The sequence below is a fragment of the Corella eumyota genome, chromosome 4 (genome assembly GCF_963082875.1).
Source record: "Corella eumyota chromosome 4, kaCorEumy4.1, whole genome shotgun sequence".
In the NCBI taxonomy this organism is placed as follows: domain Eukaryota; kingdom Metazoa; phylum Chordata; class Ascidiacea; order Phlebobranchia; family Corellidae; genus Corella; species Corella eumyota.
Window position 1 is genome coordinate 10,650,096 of NC_137493.1, and position 17,139 is coordinate 10,667,234.

Sequence of the window (17,139 nt, forward strand, 5' to 3'; positions counted from 1 at the left end):
TGTAAGACTGTACATAAAGACTGTGACGTAACACAGGGGATGTTTTTTTATTGTTACGTTTGTTTTGGGTTTAATTTACACAATTGTTAAGGAATCTCAGTTGAAAAAGTTGTATTATAAAAAAAAGTGTTATTTTGTAGTAATATTAATAATTAAAAAAATGGTATAGCTTTTTTTTATAGAATACACAAAAATTGTATACACACAATAAAAGTATTATGCAATGTTAGTATATAATGTTGACCTATATAAGTATAAGGCTGTCACATAAAAATAAAATATGATATATGTACAAATACGCCTTTAACAAATCAAACAGTTTGTGTCAAATTTTAACGTCTCTGTTTTAATGAATTATAAACTTACTTTCTTTTTATAATTTTATAAAAACACTGTGTTGTTAAATTAAGTTTGGCTTATATAATATATAATAATAATACTTCACTAAGTTGAGTTGAGGATAACAATAAAGCAAGGTGCTGTTTAATTAAGTTGCTCTAGGCCAATTTCTTTTTCCGTAAACACCCTCATATAAAATGAACTTAACGAGTTAGGCTTGAAAGTTGATGGTACAATGACATAAAATCCAGTCTCCAGGGTAACTGTCAAATGAACTTCTCTAACCTGGACAAAACTTGTGTTTTGTGCAGCGACTGGGGTTCTTAGTAATGTATGGTTGTCTAGTTTTTTTGATGGTTTGTCTTTAAGCTAAGCAATAAAAAAGTCACAGACTTTAAATAAAACGGTTTTATATTGAATTTTCGAATTAATTAGGGTTTAAATATTTCACATTTATTTTACCTTAATAATAGTCATTCCAATCCCATAGTTTGGAACTTTTGTCGATTTATTAACTCTTCTGTGCTCCTGCATTAACCCGATCTGGACATAACTTCCCACAATTTCTTTCTCTTCTTCCTCCTTTTCCCCGGCAAACACTTCTCCAACTGGGTCATCTTAAAAAATAATTAACCGCGTTTACTCAAGTACGTATCGATGTGCATGAAGCATAATCCAATCAACTAGCTGGATAATGTAAATCCCAAAATACAGTTAACAATTTAGATTTTTGCTAGCTTACCAGCAGCCTTAATTTCCAAAAGATATTGTGGGTTTGTGTAAAATGTTTCATTATTTCTCGATCCCCCCGCGTTTTCCCCAGCCACCCACTTTCCTCTCACAGTAGATAGCAACCATCTGAAACAAGAATAATATTTATTATAGTTTCGTTTTTTAATCTATACAGACATTTTGCAAAATTGGTTATGTTGGATTTGTTTTTTAAGGTTTGTTGTAGGTAGCTGCATTTTAAATAAATGTATCTATAGCGTTAGTCAAAAAAATGCCAAAAACCGCCTTAGAAGCTGCAAGCTAAAATGCAGAATGCACACATAAGGTAGCTAACCTGCCAGCATAAAGTGTTCCATTTTCGTCAAAATCCGGACCTAAAGTACATATTGTAACACCCCAAAAATATTTGTACATGTCATCCATCGTCATCCAGAATTCACCATCAGCTCGCACTTGTAACTTTAGAGCTTTTTTTGTCGTTTCGCTTATGTCATTCCATATTGAAGAACTAAAAGCATTTTAAAATGGCTTGATAGTTGCTCTATAGTCAAACTAGCGAACCCTTTTAATGTGTAAACATACAAAAGTATGAAACTGTTTCTGATAAGTTAAGTTTTTAAACTACCTATCACTAAATTCTCCCGACCATTCTCTACTGTTTCCCCAAGGATTTCGAATTCGAATCAAATTAAAGGACTTTCCGGTGGAAAGTAACTTTACCTAAAATAAATGTTTTAAAAACAAAAAATGTTTTAAAAACAAGATATAAAAAAATAGCTATACATAAATATATTTATATCTAAGTTTATTTTTTCGACGTCACATTGCCCGATGCACTACAAAAATTTGACTGACTTACAGACTTTCTTATACTTAGGCTTTACATAAAATTGTATTAAAACGGACTTAAACTTAATTATTTGTATTTTTATTAAAACAACGTAAATTAGTTTGTTAAAGTTAAGTTTTACTAAATGGAATTACTAATATATATTGGAGCAATTTTTTGGATTAAATTATAGTCAGTGTAAAAGCCTCGCTTAAAATAACTGGCTTTGCTTTGCTGTTTTTTAATTGATTTTGTACAACGAAACCTATGTTTTGACTGATCATATTTTAAATGCAAATTTATACTGTGTCATGTTATAATTCTATAGTGGGCGTTAAAATGTTAGGTTATAACAATGGCGATGATATTAAGTGGCCGGCCGCATTTTCGCAAATATAAGCGGTTGCTGTTAAATTGTAATTGGTACTATAATTTAACTTTTTAACGGTGAAAATTTTCTCTGTGTACCAAAAACGGTAGTTTTTTTTCAAAAATAATATAATATATTATCTCTTTATTTTTCTGCTTTTTACTGCGCTTGTTCACAAATAAAAGTATGTGGTGTAACGGTCACAGCATCAGACTATGACCCAACAGGTTTTGGGTTGGGGCCACACTAATGTTACACTTTTTGCCCGCATGAGCCAGCGTCCACGAATAAAAATACAAAATAACTTTATCTTTATAGGACACGTAAAAAAATCATACTGTTTTTAACAAACAAAATGTATATTTTTCATAATCACGCATATGTTTAAAAACATTTGCGATTTTAATTTTTAAAATCTAATATTAAACACGTGTCCGTTTTAGACCACAACAAAATAATAACGTGGTGCAAGTTTTAATCTCAGTAATACGTTTAGGTTTGTTGAGCCAGTTCAGTACATTTTTTTCTCGGTATTCACCACACCAACGTATTTAAAACAATTTGTATATGTTTAAAATTAAAAAAAATAGAATATTATATTTTACATGTTACTGACTACTTACCACCGTTGCCCCAGTAACAGTGTAGGCGTGGTTTGCTACCAATCCTTTGCTTTCGATCTCTTTTCGTTTTTCACCGCTTCCAAAAAGACTGGCTCCCACAAAACTGTCATGACGTATGGCCCTAAGAAAAACACGATATTTATTAAAAAAAACTCATTTGTGACGTAATACCTCAGAAGAAAGTTTGTAGAAGTTTGTATTTTTAAAATGTGACAACAGTTGCTTACTGTGCTATTCTTTTAAAAAGTTCTTTTCTATCAATGTTTTCCAAAATAAAAGGTATTGCCAGTCCCCCTGTAAAATCTTCCAAAGTTTCAGCATTGTGACCTCCATTTAAAGCCTGGTAGGATCCATTTAGCCTTAAAAGAGAGTTAGTGTTTAAATACAGCAATATAATAAAGTTTTGCATATACGCCGTTCGTTTGCGTTTTTTGTTCGGTTTTTAACGTAAGCTCATTAAGGTAAGTTAGCCTGCAGGCAATTAAGTAAAAACGTTATTAAAAAGTTTCGAAAGGTTAAATAACGTTAGGTGTTTATTATTAGTTAACTAGATCGTGACTAATAGCTTATCACAATTTAAATTTACTTATTATACAAAATAGCATTTTAGGTCTACGTCCGATTTACCTAAAATAGTTTCTTTATTAAGATTTAATCACTTACTTAGCATAAGCTTTTTCTAGCAATGCGACCCAAAATTCATTTGGATCAGCACTGTGACCGTATATAAGCAAAAAACCTTGCAATGTAGGTAGGCAATCATCTAACACTACATCTACCCAGTTCCCATATCTCCAAAATCGAAAATGAAATAAACCGTTGTATTTCGATCTTGTATCTTGTTTGCACAGACTTTGGCCTGGTGGTACTAGCTGCACAAAAGTGTTTGCAAATGTTATTTGTTGTAAACTATTTACTTAAGGAAAACCAATAAATTTTGATTTTTAAAAAAACAACAAAGTAACAACAAAGATCCTAAGCTAAAATAGCAACAATAGGAGTTTGTGAACAAATTAGTAGCAAACTTTTTAAATTTTTTTTAAATACGCCTTTAAGCAGTGATAATGAAACCCACATATTTAAAATAGGCCTTTATGCCAAACCTTTCTTAATAATTTTGGTTCGCCAGCAACCGCAGCTGCCGCAATCAAAAAGTAACAATCTCCCAAAGAACCTTGCATGATATCATTTTTTGAAAATCCTTCAACACACATTTGAGGAAACACAGATATCTCCTGGTATAAAAAACAAAATGTCTTTATTAAATGCCGAAGATTTTTTATAAATAAATCTATTAATTTTAATTTACGTATGGTCTTTTCCAAACTGTTCCAGGTGGTGGTGGACCGGTATAAACCAAAGACTTTTCATCAGGCTGAAAATCTTCGTCGACAAACAGGTAATTAGGGTCGTCTTTTTGTTTTCTTTCCACTTCTTCCTTTATTGCTTCATACGCCTACAATATATAGCGATTCTTCAAATACTGACTAACAAAGTTACAAAGTATTTATATTATGAACAATATCTTACAAAATAAAAATATTATAATGTTTGAAAAAATAATGAATTCTTAGAAATTAATACAAAAACACTACTATGTAACTTTACCACAAAAAATAATCAACAAAACAAGCGATTAACTGGTTATGCCAGAGGGCTAATTATTTTTATTAGAAAACTACATATAAAGCTTTCTAACATTCTACCAATAAATAAAATTTTTAAATCATGTAAAAATTTGGAACCTTTTCTAATCCAAGCTGAAACTTTTCTTCATCTTTCAACTTATTTTCGTCGATATTTGCTTCAATTTTAGGCTCTTCTGTAATAGGTTCTTTTTCTTCCAAAATACTCATTTTAGGCAATTCAGTTTTTTATTCTATTTCATGTAATGCAACAAAAATATGTCATGAATGTAATCCAAAACTAGCTTTTTTAAAACTGATATTGTAGACTGTTGAACAGCGCTACAATTGCTTCTTTTTATATCCACTGTAAGCGTTTATTTTGGTTTTGTACACGGCATGGGATTGTAAAGTCGCGGTTTTAAATAAGAAACTTTTTTTGTAGAATTTGAGGATTAATTGTCGAGTTTAGTCTTCGTTTGGCAAATTTTGAAAAAGGCCACTGAGTTTTGTCGTAAACAATTTAAATAGCGTGACTTTTATGGGTTTATACGACTTGGCTAAACCTGCAAAAAATTCTGAGCGTGCAGAAAAATAAGAGGCGTGGTGACTAACCGTGCTCTTACCTCTGGGCATGATTATATTTATTGATGTAGGTCGAATATTTTATTTTTTTTTATTTTGCGAAAATTTTAAAATATTAACATGACTAACTAAAACCGTGCAATTATAGCGCGGGAATAAATGTTATTAATATTGTGCCAAACACGACATATGTTATTACCCATACATTGTGTAAACATAATAATATAGGTTAATAAAAATAAGTGTCTAGACAGCTAAAATTTAATTTCCGGATATTTAATCACAATATATCCGTTAAATCCTTAGCTTATAGATTTCAGTTAACCTGATCCCGTGTTTAAGCGCTACCCTAGAGTTCATTAAGTTTAAATAAAAAACGTAAATACGTGTCTATCAATCGACTACGAAAAATTTTTTAAGGGATTTGAAAAAATTGTTTATTACAATATCTTTAGTGTTGTTTGCACCACGTAAAATCTCAAAAATGATGACACATTTTTACTTAAACTTGTTTGGTCAAGAAACAATAAAGGTTTTGGCTTGATTTAATGGACATTTTTATGTTTCGGTTAATTTTTATTAATACTATATAGATAATTTAAAAAAACATATAATAGCTTATAAACTTTGCAATGAAAAAAGTGACAAAATTGATTTCGTAATCAAATATGCCATAATTATGTTAAATCTTACTTCTAACATAATTTTTAGTATTTTACTTTAACGATAAACTTATTTTGTGACACGTTTTAACACTAGAATAATATTGAGGATTGTTTCATTGATGTACAGCTTTAATTTTAGGCAATGTTCAAAAATATTAGTTTGTTTACGAATAACTGTAATTAAGTAATATTTTAGTATTTATTTAGAAACTATTTTTTTGAATTTATTTATATATTTTATCCCCATTGTGTGAATGTCGACTTTCCATTCCAAATTTATTAGTAATAACTTATTGTTAGGTGTGTTTTAATTTTTAAAATTAGTTAGCTAAAACAGAACTAAAAGATTATATCTTTATAAATATAAATTTTTAAACCTTTTTGTCCAAAACTAATTTTTACTTTTTATTTAAACTTGGTTTGTCTGTATATTCCGCTTAAGTCGCATTCCAACCTTTATATTTAAAAAAAAATTTAATCTCGTTCTAAATAAATACATTAATAAATAAAATACACATAAAATACCGAAGTTAAAATCTACTTACCCAAAATGTTTTGAATTTTTGTCAGTATTGTTCAAACTGGCATTGTCAGGAAACACAAGAAAAAATCCCAAATAGAAAATAAACAAGATCATTTTGATTATTTATTTGCAGAATATTTGTAAAAAAAATTATTTTAAATCTGTAATAAAAACAAAGTCAATGCCCATTAAATCTTTTATTATATCAATCCAACTTAAATTAGTAATACAACTGTTTAATTATTGTAATATGGTTAAACTTTGCAATTAATACGTCTGAATTAATTTTTTGGTAAACGGCAGCTTTTTCTTATTTTAAAGGCTCATAAATTGTACGTACATATATATATATAAATATGCATATAGATGATTGCTAGTACTTGATAGGTAGACAAGTTAAAAAAGGCTTGTTTATATAATGCACAAATGCGACGATTCTTTAAAGGAATGCTTATCTAATTTATGTTGCGTACGCATAATCTTAGTATAGAAAGCTTGAATTTGTTAACGTTTCTGGTTAAAAAATAATATTGAAATAAACAAATTCTAAAAATCACTAACGTAGGTTATACGGCTTCACTTAGTTATGATTCAGGAAGGGTTTGATTTTGCTGATTAAGTTTTTTTTTGACAAATTATTTTCAAAATATTTGTTTCACTTTTGGCTAGATTAGTGTAGGACTTGTTGTCAATTATTTAATTATAGCAGTTTATTACTAACAAACTTATGTCTATCATTATTATAAACTGGTTATTAATTGGTTTGGTAATGTCTAAGACTCCTGATCGGAAGGTTAATTTATGTATTACCGCTAAACTAAATTGTTTATCTGTTGTCAGATCACTAATAACTCTTGTGGTGACGGATTATATTAAAACAACAAACAAATGTGAAAAACGCTAAATAAAACTACATAATACATCTAACTTTATACATTTACAATAAAAGTTACATTACTCTATAAAAGGGCGTTAAACTTGTTACTAAATACAGTATTGGTACAACTAACATTATACGATAACTGTGCCATATAATGTCATGGCTGCGAGTCGACGTCCGGGTAGAGATCGGTATACTAAGTAACCTAGATCAGTAATTATTCTACTGCATCTCAAGTTTCTCAGATACCAATTTTTCCCCTTTTGTCGCCGCAGCCGTCGGACAATATTTTATTTATCTCGTTATTATTTTGGAATATTTTTGGGTTTATATACCCGAAATGTTGTTGTGCCTGATGGGTGGTGATTGACGTACGAGTTTTTAATGAGTCGAGGGCTGCTTTGGGTTTAATCCTTTTCTTGGTTTGTTCTTTATAGCACCAAAAAGGCGCTGATTAAAATGTTGTTCTGTTCATGATTTTAGATGGGTTTTATTGACAGTTTTTGTTGAATATTGATTACCATCTGTTCGTGCGTTTGAGAATATTCTGTTTTTGGCGTTTGGGCAGGTGATTTAACGAAGAGAAATGTATTGTTAGTTATCGCCGCTGCCCGTGCCATTTGAGTTTATTGTTTCTCCAAAGAATCAGCACGAATTTCATCACAAATAATTCTCTTTTGATTATGCAACCCGTTGAACTCATTTCAACTCGCACTAGGGTCAAATGTATAGCATTATACATTGGATCCTATATTAGCATCATTTTAAAAACGATTTTGTTGCAGTTTTTACTGTTATTTAAATTAGCCTTTCTAAACTATGTTGACTAAAATTTTTCAAACAAAATAAAATAAAATATGCCTTCACAGCTAAACCCTAACTGTAATTAACATGTTTTTATTGTTAACTTGTGGAAGATTGAAACAATTGTATATTTATTTGGTGAAATTTTATCTATATTTCGAAATTTTGGTCATTTTTTACGTTTTAAAAAGAATCGTTATTTTTTATGTATTTGTTAAACGAAACCACCGCTCACATTTTACCACATGGTAGCGCTGTAGTATTTTTAAACTATTTTAACTGGTACTATTTTAATATTAAGTGTGCGCACCAATGCCAGACTATACGCCCTCGAGCCCGGCGTTCACGTATTGCTCAAAACGTATTGCCCGATAAAAATATCAAAAACCTATTCCCTTAAGAGAATATAAAAAAAAATATTTTTACTTGCAAATAAAATTTCGTTAATTAAAATACGTGCATCTACGGTCTTTGTTGCAATAGCAATCGGAATTGCATATTCACTAAAATCATTAAAAAAAGGTTAAAGTAATAAAGCTTTGTAGTGTAAACAATTGCAACACCTGTAACTTTTTGTCGAAATGTGATCAGCTTGTCGTTAAAAAAAGATCAATTTTGGTTCCTGTTCACGTACACAATGGAAAATTTTTTAAATATTTTTTAAAATAAAATAAATTGAATTAATAAATAGGAAATTAGACAAACAAGATGATATTACAAATCAGAGAGTTGTAATAAATCAGTTTATTTATCATCATCGAAAATACTAATGTTTACCTAATTATTGTTTCTTCGTATTTAGAATCAAAAAAATTAAAATCAGCAAATGTAAGGAATTTCACTAATTTAAACAAACATTATTTTATTGCTGAAATATAAATCACCAGTCGTTTAAGTTCCTAGTTGTATAAAAATAGTAGAAAAAATAAACAAAATTAAACTATTTTATAAATATTTTTTCTCTTTTCAAAAACCAAAAAAAAATTACTAAAAGCTCATCGTAAAATTGGCTATAGTTTACACTAATGATGGTTTAAATATGCGTAAACTACATTTAGCAAAAAACACATATTTAACTCTCTTAAATTTAATACGTGTGCTTTATATTACGTGATTTTTCGTTTTCATGTCTTTGAAGAGAATCGTGCTTTAATATTTTTATTTGACCACAAACTTAAATGCTGGCGAACGACCTTATGGTTCTTTTATAAAGGGTCACACTTAATCTATCTTCCAAACTTAAGGTGTCTATATAAAATGAACATCGAATGACGTTCGAAGAGCGAGAAGACTCGAAAAAATGCATGGAATGGATAAGAGTTGGGGTTAGGGTTCAATCTACGCGACCCTTTTCTTTAATTAAATATCCGTAAAGTGATGTTGTAATATTAGGTTGCTCAAAAAGGATTACACATTTTTTTGATGAACCTTTATACATAAAACAATTAAACTGTAACATTTTAAATCGATTTAAATGGTCGACAACTATTAAATTTTACAGAATTGACACAACTTGCTTTTTTGCCAGAAACATACAAATTTTAAAATTCTGTAACAAATTCACGATAAATTATTCCGCATTCAATTTTATAAAATTGTTTTGTAAACAAAAAAAAAATTAAGTTGATTAAATTAAAAACATAGTCTTAAAGCGAACCAGAAACTAACAGTATGTGTCACTTTTTAGAATGATTTTATTAAAAAAACAGTTTAAAACAACAGTTAAATAGCGAGAAGAATATACAAACAGTAATTAACGCGTGTCTTGACCCTAGCAATTTACATGATTAAAATAGGTATTAAGGCCTTTAGGCAAGCGACGTTATAATCGTTTGTCTACAGTCACTGTATTTAAGGGGAAATGCAATGCTATGCTAAAACTATTAGTTAATATTTAACAAATCACTTTGTATAATTCAATTTTTTTGGGGATAAGTTACCTTTAGTTTAAATGTTTTTTGTAAAAAACAAATAGTATAAATTTATACATTTAATATAGTGGTGAAAATTTTTATGTTGGGTAAAAAATCAGTTAACTAAACCAACGGTCTTAAAAAAACGTCATATTAACTTGAAAAAATAACCTATTATACAATAACAATAAAGAAGTGTTGTACAGGGCTTGCACCATCATTTTTGCGAACATATTTCAACATACAAATTAACAACTTAAATAAAGTGCGGTCTGTACGAGCATCTGCATTAGTATTAAGTTATTATTCCGCCAGAAACAACCCTTTATAAAATATAAGTTGCGATAACTATTTGAATTTTAATAAAAAAATAACTGTGGCGAAAACATACGTTTACGCTCTGGATTTATAATTAATCTCGGTACAATACAATTAAGAATTTATGAAGAAAATACCCAAAGTAAAAACATGCAAATATTTATTTTTTCTCATTTTTAATATTTCCACGAAACTCCTCTTTTAACTCAAATAGTAAACATATACACGTTATTCATTTGATGAAGCGTTAATTTATTATTCAAATACACTTGGGGTTGATTTAATAGATCCTTACAGTACTTTAAATATTTAACAAGTTTAAGACACATAACAATAATTTCAAAAATTAAACAAAATAAAGTTACACTTCTTATAAAATGTTGAATCATATAGTAATCCCGTTTATATGTTAACGATAAAAATCAATAAATTACCAAACAACAAACATCAGTCGGTTAAAAAAACAATTAATTGGAAAAACTCGACTGTAATACGAGTGTTTAAAAATATTGCAACACAGAGTAAAAAAACACTATTTTGTTGTTTTATATTTTGTTCATGTATATATTTTTTTACATTTGTTTAGTAATTTTACTTTAACATCTACAAAAAAACTATGTGGTTTTTATGAAAAGTCTTTAAAGGTTTCATTTAAATTGTGTTAGATCCATTACAAAACAAATCCGAAAACACATACTACCAAAAATGTAGCATGGACATTTGGTAAAAGTAATTTCACGTGTAAACTGTTTCTAATTTGCACTTTCTTAAAATACCAAATGCCTAAGTCATTATTTATAGCAAATAATTGCTACAAATTGGAAAAATTACTAAGCTATTAAAGCTTTTAAGCGAGTTTTTATAACTGCTTCAGAGCGGGTTGTAATATACTCCTCATCTCTGAAGTATTTTGACAATCCGAAATATTTTTATAAAAATATAAACTAATAAAAACATGAACCGACATCATCTATCAAATCTTGAGCCATTAACACAAAATTATGTTTTTTTAATTATATGTTTTAAGTTTTAAATAAAATACCCCAAAAGAAAAAGTGCATATTTCAACCTCTTCGAAGCAAGTAGTGGCTCTATTTTGTTTTTTCTTTAAGTCCATTAATCTTTAACTTATTGGGTGAAATGATAAAATGCCTGTTATAAAAACTACGTGGATAACTGTTTTTTTTATTTTTAAACGTAAAAAAGTTGCTCTTTAAAATGTTTACGCTAAAACGTATGTTTTTGATTTTGGATCTATGTTATTCGAGTTGAAACAGGAATTTAACAATTTCTCTTGGAAACATTGAGGGCAGTTTGCTCTTAAAGAATCTTCATGATCTCGACAGAATCTATGTTGACAAGACAGCATGTGAACTAGACCTTCACGTCTACATGAACCCTTGCTGCATTCTGCCATGTTTGCCCAATGAATTGGGTTGGGTTGTTTTCTGTTTAAAAAAAATTCTTACATTGCAAAACATTTTTGAAAAGTGCTAATACGTTAATTAATAGGCTGGCAATGCAAATTAAGTAGATTATGTGTTTAAACTGAAAGAATATAAAATTTACAGGTCAACGAATGCCACTCTCTTTATATGTTTAAATTTAATAATTATAAATAGAGTATTTGAAAACTTAAATTTGTATAATTTGTTATAATTATCTTTAAAAAAACAAAATAATTCAGATTACTCAGATTCTTTGATTTTTTCGAATATTTTTAAAATTATTTAATTAAAAAAAAACACAGCAAAAGGCTAAAAACTAGAAAAATGAAAAAATACCTTTTCTTTTCGAATATTATTACGTTTAAAACACAAGCGATTGAATTGATATATAAAATCGAAAGTAGCCGTCCGTAATCTAAATTAAATATTTAGTTAAAAACGTTTTTGCCAAAAACTTTCCATAATTTTAGGTATTGTTTAAGTTTAAAAATAACGAACGTCGAAAAATCAAGGCGACAATAAACTAAAGTATATTATTGAAGTAAGAAACCTGTTAAAGGGCTCTTAAAAACTATTAAAAGCCTAGCTTATTTCTTAACGTTTATACCACATTTCAAAATTTGATATTTAAATGACTTGATAAGTTAAATTTTGGATTTTTTTGACAATAAAATTATTAATTTAAATTTTTAAGTTTTTTAAATAACAACACAAAAGGAAACATAAATAACTTACCAGCAACTAGTAAGGTAAGAATATTTACAGCTGCGTTTTATATTCGGAATCGTCAACTTGAAATAATCCACTTACGTAAGGTTTAAACATGATGAAGTTTATTATAAACATATACAACAATCTAAAAAATCCAACTCAGTTGAAATTTGTTATTGCAAACATAAACAAATTATAGACATACGACAACGAAACGAACTTCTGACTAGGTGTGTTTAAAACATCAAATCGTCAATATTTTATATTTGAAAAAATTTTGTTCTATTTATTTATTCCCGACGCGAAAAAAACGACTTTAATGGTTAAACATTGTCGCCCATGCCGAATTTTGAACTGACTTTTGCGGTTTAGTATATTAATAATTTTAATTGTCTGTTAAATAACCATATACAATTTTTCGCTTTACATAGCTAGGTTCTAAACTTTAAAAAGAGGTGAGGTATTACCTTTTTTTCTTGTTAAGACGATCCAAAAAAAGAGATTTAACCTGGTTAACGTCAATTGAAAAACTGTTTATATATAGATATATATATTTATATATATATCAATACATAAACCAAATAATGACCGCTTTTCGAATTTGTAACCAAACATTTAAAACCCAAGGAAGGCGATCGGCTTATATTGTTTAATTGCACAATACGTGTTTTTTAGTACGTTCATGTAAGTATTTTTTGGTATTTGGTCACGGAGTTTTGGAAGTGCAATTTAAGAAACGTCGTATTGCATTTTTTTCTTCTTTGATTATTAAAAAGTATAAGGCAGGTTTACTCAATGTTTACCTTGCCATGGAAAAGTTTTTCTTAATTTTGCAATATTTGTACAACGATAATAATGTTAAATAAATGTGAAATGACAAGGATTGCTAAAACACTATTTAAACAAATAATAACATAGGCTTTTTTACATCTTAATTGTGTACAAAAACCACTCAATCTGACTGACATTTAAATTGATGACATCATATAGCCGAGTACTCGGATTCGATTGAATCTTATTTTTGATTATTCAGATTTGGCAAATTTTGACTTTGTCCCATCCTTGTTTAAAATACAATTATTTATTTCCATATTTCATTTCCTTTATAATATATAAAAAAATAAGTTTAGGTAACGTTTATATGTAAGAAGCATTGAGCCTATGCGTAATAAAACAGGTTTCTATAAGTATTCAGTTTGAAATGTGTACAACGTATTATAATTTTTCCAATTACAATTTTTATACACGTTTACCTATATTTGATTGGTAATAAAAAGGTAATTTGACAATATTATGAAAATTGGTAACAAAAACCAGCTGTGTAAATACACACCCTTAGTTTTTAATTAAAAATCATAAAATAACTGTAAACGTGTTATACATATTTCACCAACCGTAAATAATTTTATAAAAAACTATCATGGTGACTTGCAAAAACAGTGGAAACGACTCTATGATAGAATAAACAGTAAGAGTGTTGTAATAGCAAGTCGTTAAACAGTTGCAACATAAATATTTAAATAATCACGTTATGTTAAAGCAATCATTGGTGGAAATAGCTATTTTATTACCACCATTTAACAAGTTTTCTTTATGCTAGAAAGACAACTTTTTAAAAGCATATAACAAGTATATGGCGTTACTTTATAATAGTAGCCAGCTAAAGTTGATGATACAATAATAAGAAAAAAAATGATCTAAAATCCGATCGATTAAATTTTTAGTTTTCATGTAATAAAAACAAACAGTTTAAATTCGTACACGTTTGTCATGGTGGCGAAACTTTATGTATTGGGTAAAAAATCAGTCAACCAAACCAAAAAGAAACAATCGTTTGTGTATTAAAAATAAGTTGATAAATTGGTTGCGCCAACTCTTTTTAAATGCAGTCCGTACAAACTTAAACACAATAACTTGCATAAAAAACTGAGGCGACAGCACACGTTTACGTTTCGGACAAATAATTAATCTTGGTATAAACCAATTGAGAATTTATAAGGAAAATACCCAAAGTGAAAAAATGCACCAATCTATTTTTGTTTCTATTATTTAATATTTGTAAAAAAAACAGCCTTTTTAACCAAAATGGTACAACAACACAATTTATACTTTGTAATAAAATGTTTATTTAAATTTAATAACACATAAATTAATTTAAAAATCGAATAAAATAAGGCTACATTTTTTAAAGTATAAAATCAAACGGTGAACTTTGTTATAGTGTAAACAATAAACGATAAAAAAAGTTTTTTAAACAACGAAAATAAGGGTACCTTATTTAAACAAGGTTACAAGGTGGTGTAATTCCAGTCATTACAAATTTTGCAATTAACCGTAGAAAAATCTTTTTTTGTTTTTTAAATTTTGTTAATACTTAGCAGTGCAGTTTTTTCTAAACATTTTTTATACAAAATAAACCTACTTATTTTAAAATGGTATAAAATCTACATTACAAAACATACGAAAAGAATTCCAGAATTGACAGGATAAGCAAACACTACACGTATTACAATAAATGTAGCACAGGTCTCTAATACAATCTAGTTCGTCGTAAAATCAATATTAATTTACACTTTAAACACAAAACGCAAAATATGTTATGTAAATGATAAAAATATATAGAAAAACTTGTATTATTGAGTTAGTCATTATTGTTTTGCATTTAAGAGTGTAAAAAGTTGTTGAAAAAAAATAACCTTTTCTCTATTTATAATTTTTTTTGGATGTTAAAATGTATTAGTTTGGTTTTGGTTTTCTAATAGTAAATATTAAAATTCTTTATGGTTTGGTCATAATTTGTTTGCATTATAAGCCTAGCACCACTTTTTGTTGTCCTTGTCGTTATCGGCTTTGTCTAGTTTTGCCGTTTTTGCCGACGGCTTGTCCATATCATCAGCACTTGGCTCTGTATGATGTACTTCGGTCGAGCTAAAACCAGAATTTGTCAGAAACTTTTCCTTGAGACATTGTTGGCAGCTTGCACTTAAAGCGTCTTCATGTTCTAGACAGAATTTATGGTGACAAGACACCATGTGGACCAAACCCTCTCGCTCACATCGGCAACATTGTGCCATGTTGGTTGATTCTAATTGTGCAATACCCAATAAAATGCTTTAAATTATTTCCTGTTTAAAAACAATAAATTTTACATTTTAAAACACAACAACAATTTTAAAAGGGGCTGCAAAATGCAAATACAAATAACTAGCTTTTGTCTTTAAACTAAAACAATATAAAATTTACATATCAACAGCTGCCATCACCCTTTAATTATACACATTTATTTACTATAAAAAAGAACTTTGATGTTGAAATAATATATTTAGTCATTTTTACAACAAAACAAAACTTGAGTTACCTAGATTCTTATATATTAATATAAGGGTAAAAAATAGATTTTAAAGTATATGAACAAAATTGTTTAACTAAAATTGATATGGACAAAATTGAATTGGTGTGCAAGGCTTGACAAAAGCCTAAAAAATATGAAAACAAAAATACCTTCCCTTTTGAATATTTTTCCACGTTAAAAAACACAGTTAATAGAGTTGATATTTAATAAAGTATGAAGTAGCTGTTTGTAATCTAAATAAAATGTTTTTTTTAAATGTGTAAGGAGAAAAAATTCCATAATTTTAGGCATTTTATTATTAATATCATAAATTCTATAAAGTAAGCAAACGTGTAAAGGGCAAGGCGGCAATAAACTAAAGTACATTGTTATTGTAAGAAACCACATAGAGAGCACCTGAAATCTATTAAACGGTTGCGCAAATAACATTATATCACAAATCAAAGTTTAATAATAAAATGACTAAATAGCCTGAATAATGTTGCCAATATTAGTGATTTTTAACTTTAAAATTATTCAATAACAACACAAACATAAATAACTTACCAGCAACTAGCAAGAGGAGAATATTTACAGCTGCGTTTTATATTCGGAATCGTCAACTTGAAATAATCCACTTACGAAAGGTTTAAACATTTTGAACTTAATTTTAAACATTAATAAAAATCTAAAAACTTAACTTGATTATAACTTGTTATTGCAAACATAAACCAATTACATATAAACACGCGACAAAGAAACAAATCAATACTGCTCGAATATATTTAGGGTATTCCCAATTGCGAACTTTTTGTAAAACTTGTAATTTCCCATGGTATTTTTTTCGTATTTATATATTTTTGATGTCAAAAGAACAACTACACGACCCCAACATAGGTCCCTTTGTTACCTTGAGAGTATAGTTTATTTTATTTGTGTAATGTATCATCTATCATATTTGTAAGGTAATACATAAATTCTTATTCTAATCACCCCTTTTTGTTTAAAATAACCTTTTTCCTTAAGTAATCGCAGTAGTAATTTAAGTTAAAGTGCATTAAATAACGAACATGCAAGACCAATCGACTACCTGGTCGCAAGCAAGTCAAGTAAATACAATTGACATTATAGGTTAACAAAAAACTTCAGCTCGCTTAAAGGATAGCTTAGTTAAGGCAAATATTTGTGTTGGCCACTAACTGAAGGCGATAATCAATAAAAAAATCTTGCTTAATCTTTATTGTATATCCTATTAAATCTCGGTAAACCGACTAATGTTAACTAAAACTTTTTTAAGAAAGCTTAAAACTGGTTTAATGTTAACTTTAAAATCATATTTGTCAATGACCTGGTTTCTGTAAACATCAGGCAAATATTGACATATAATTTTTACGACTTTAAAGAACAAAAATTATTCTTCTAAAATGAAAATAAACAAACATT

The 17,139-nt window shown here is 28.4% G+C and overlaps 1 protein-coding gene and 1 long non-coding RNA gene across 2 annotated transcripts; both read right to left on the bottom strand.

Annotated features, from left to right (window-relative positions):
• Positions 1-265: 265 nt before the first annotated feature.
• On the bottom strand, positions 266-4,830 carry LOC145750204 (calpain-B-like). The gene is made up of 11 exons (XM_082566179.1): positions 4,639-4,830; positions 4,203-4,349; positions 3,997-4,128; positions 3,557-3,765; positions 3,121-3,252; positions 2,894-3,014; positions 1,697-1,791; positions 1,406-1,579; positions 1,082-1,197; positions 802-956; positions 266-708 (listed from the first exon to the last, which is right to left on the bottom strand). Exons 1-11 carry the CDS (start codon positions 4,747-4,749, stop codon positions 484-486), a joined length of 1,617 nt encoding a protein of 538 aa, XP_082422305.1. The 5' UTR covers positions 4,750-4,830; the 3' UTR covers positions 266-483.
• Positions 4,831-14,480: 9,650 nt separating this feature from the next.
• On the bottom strand, positions 14,481-16,385 carry LOC145751101 (uncharacterized). The gene is made up of 3 exons (XR_014283709.1): positions 16,264-16,385; positions 15,867-15,950; positions 14,481-15,490 (listed from the first exon to the last, which is right to left on the bottom strand). It is a non-coding gene; the product is annotated as an uncharacterized LOC145751101 (long non-coding RNA).
• Between the last annotated feature and the right edge of the window lie 754 nt (positions 16,386-17,139).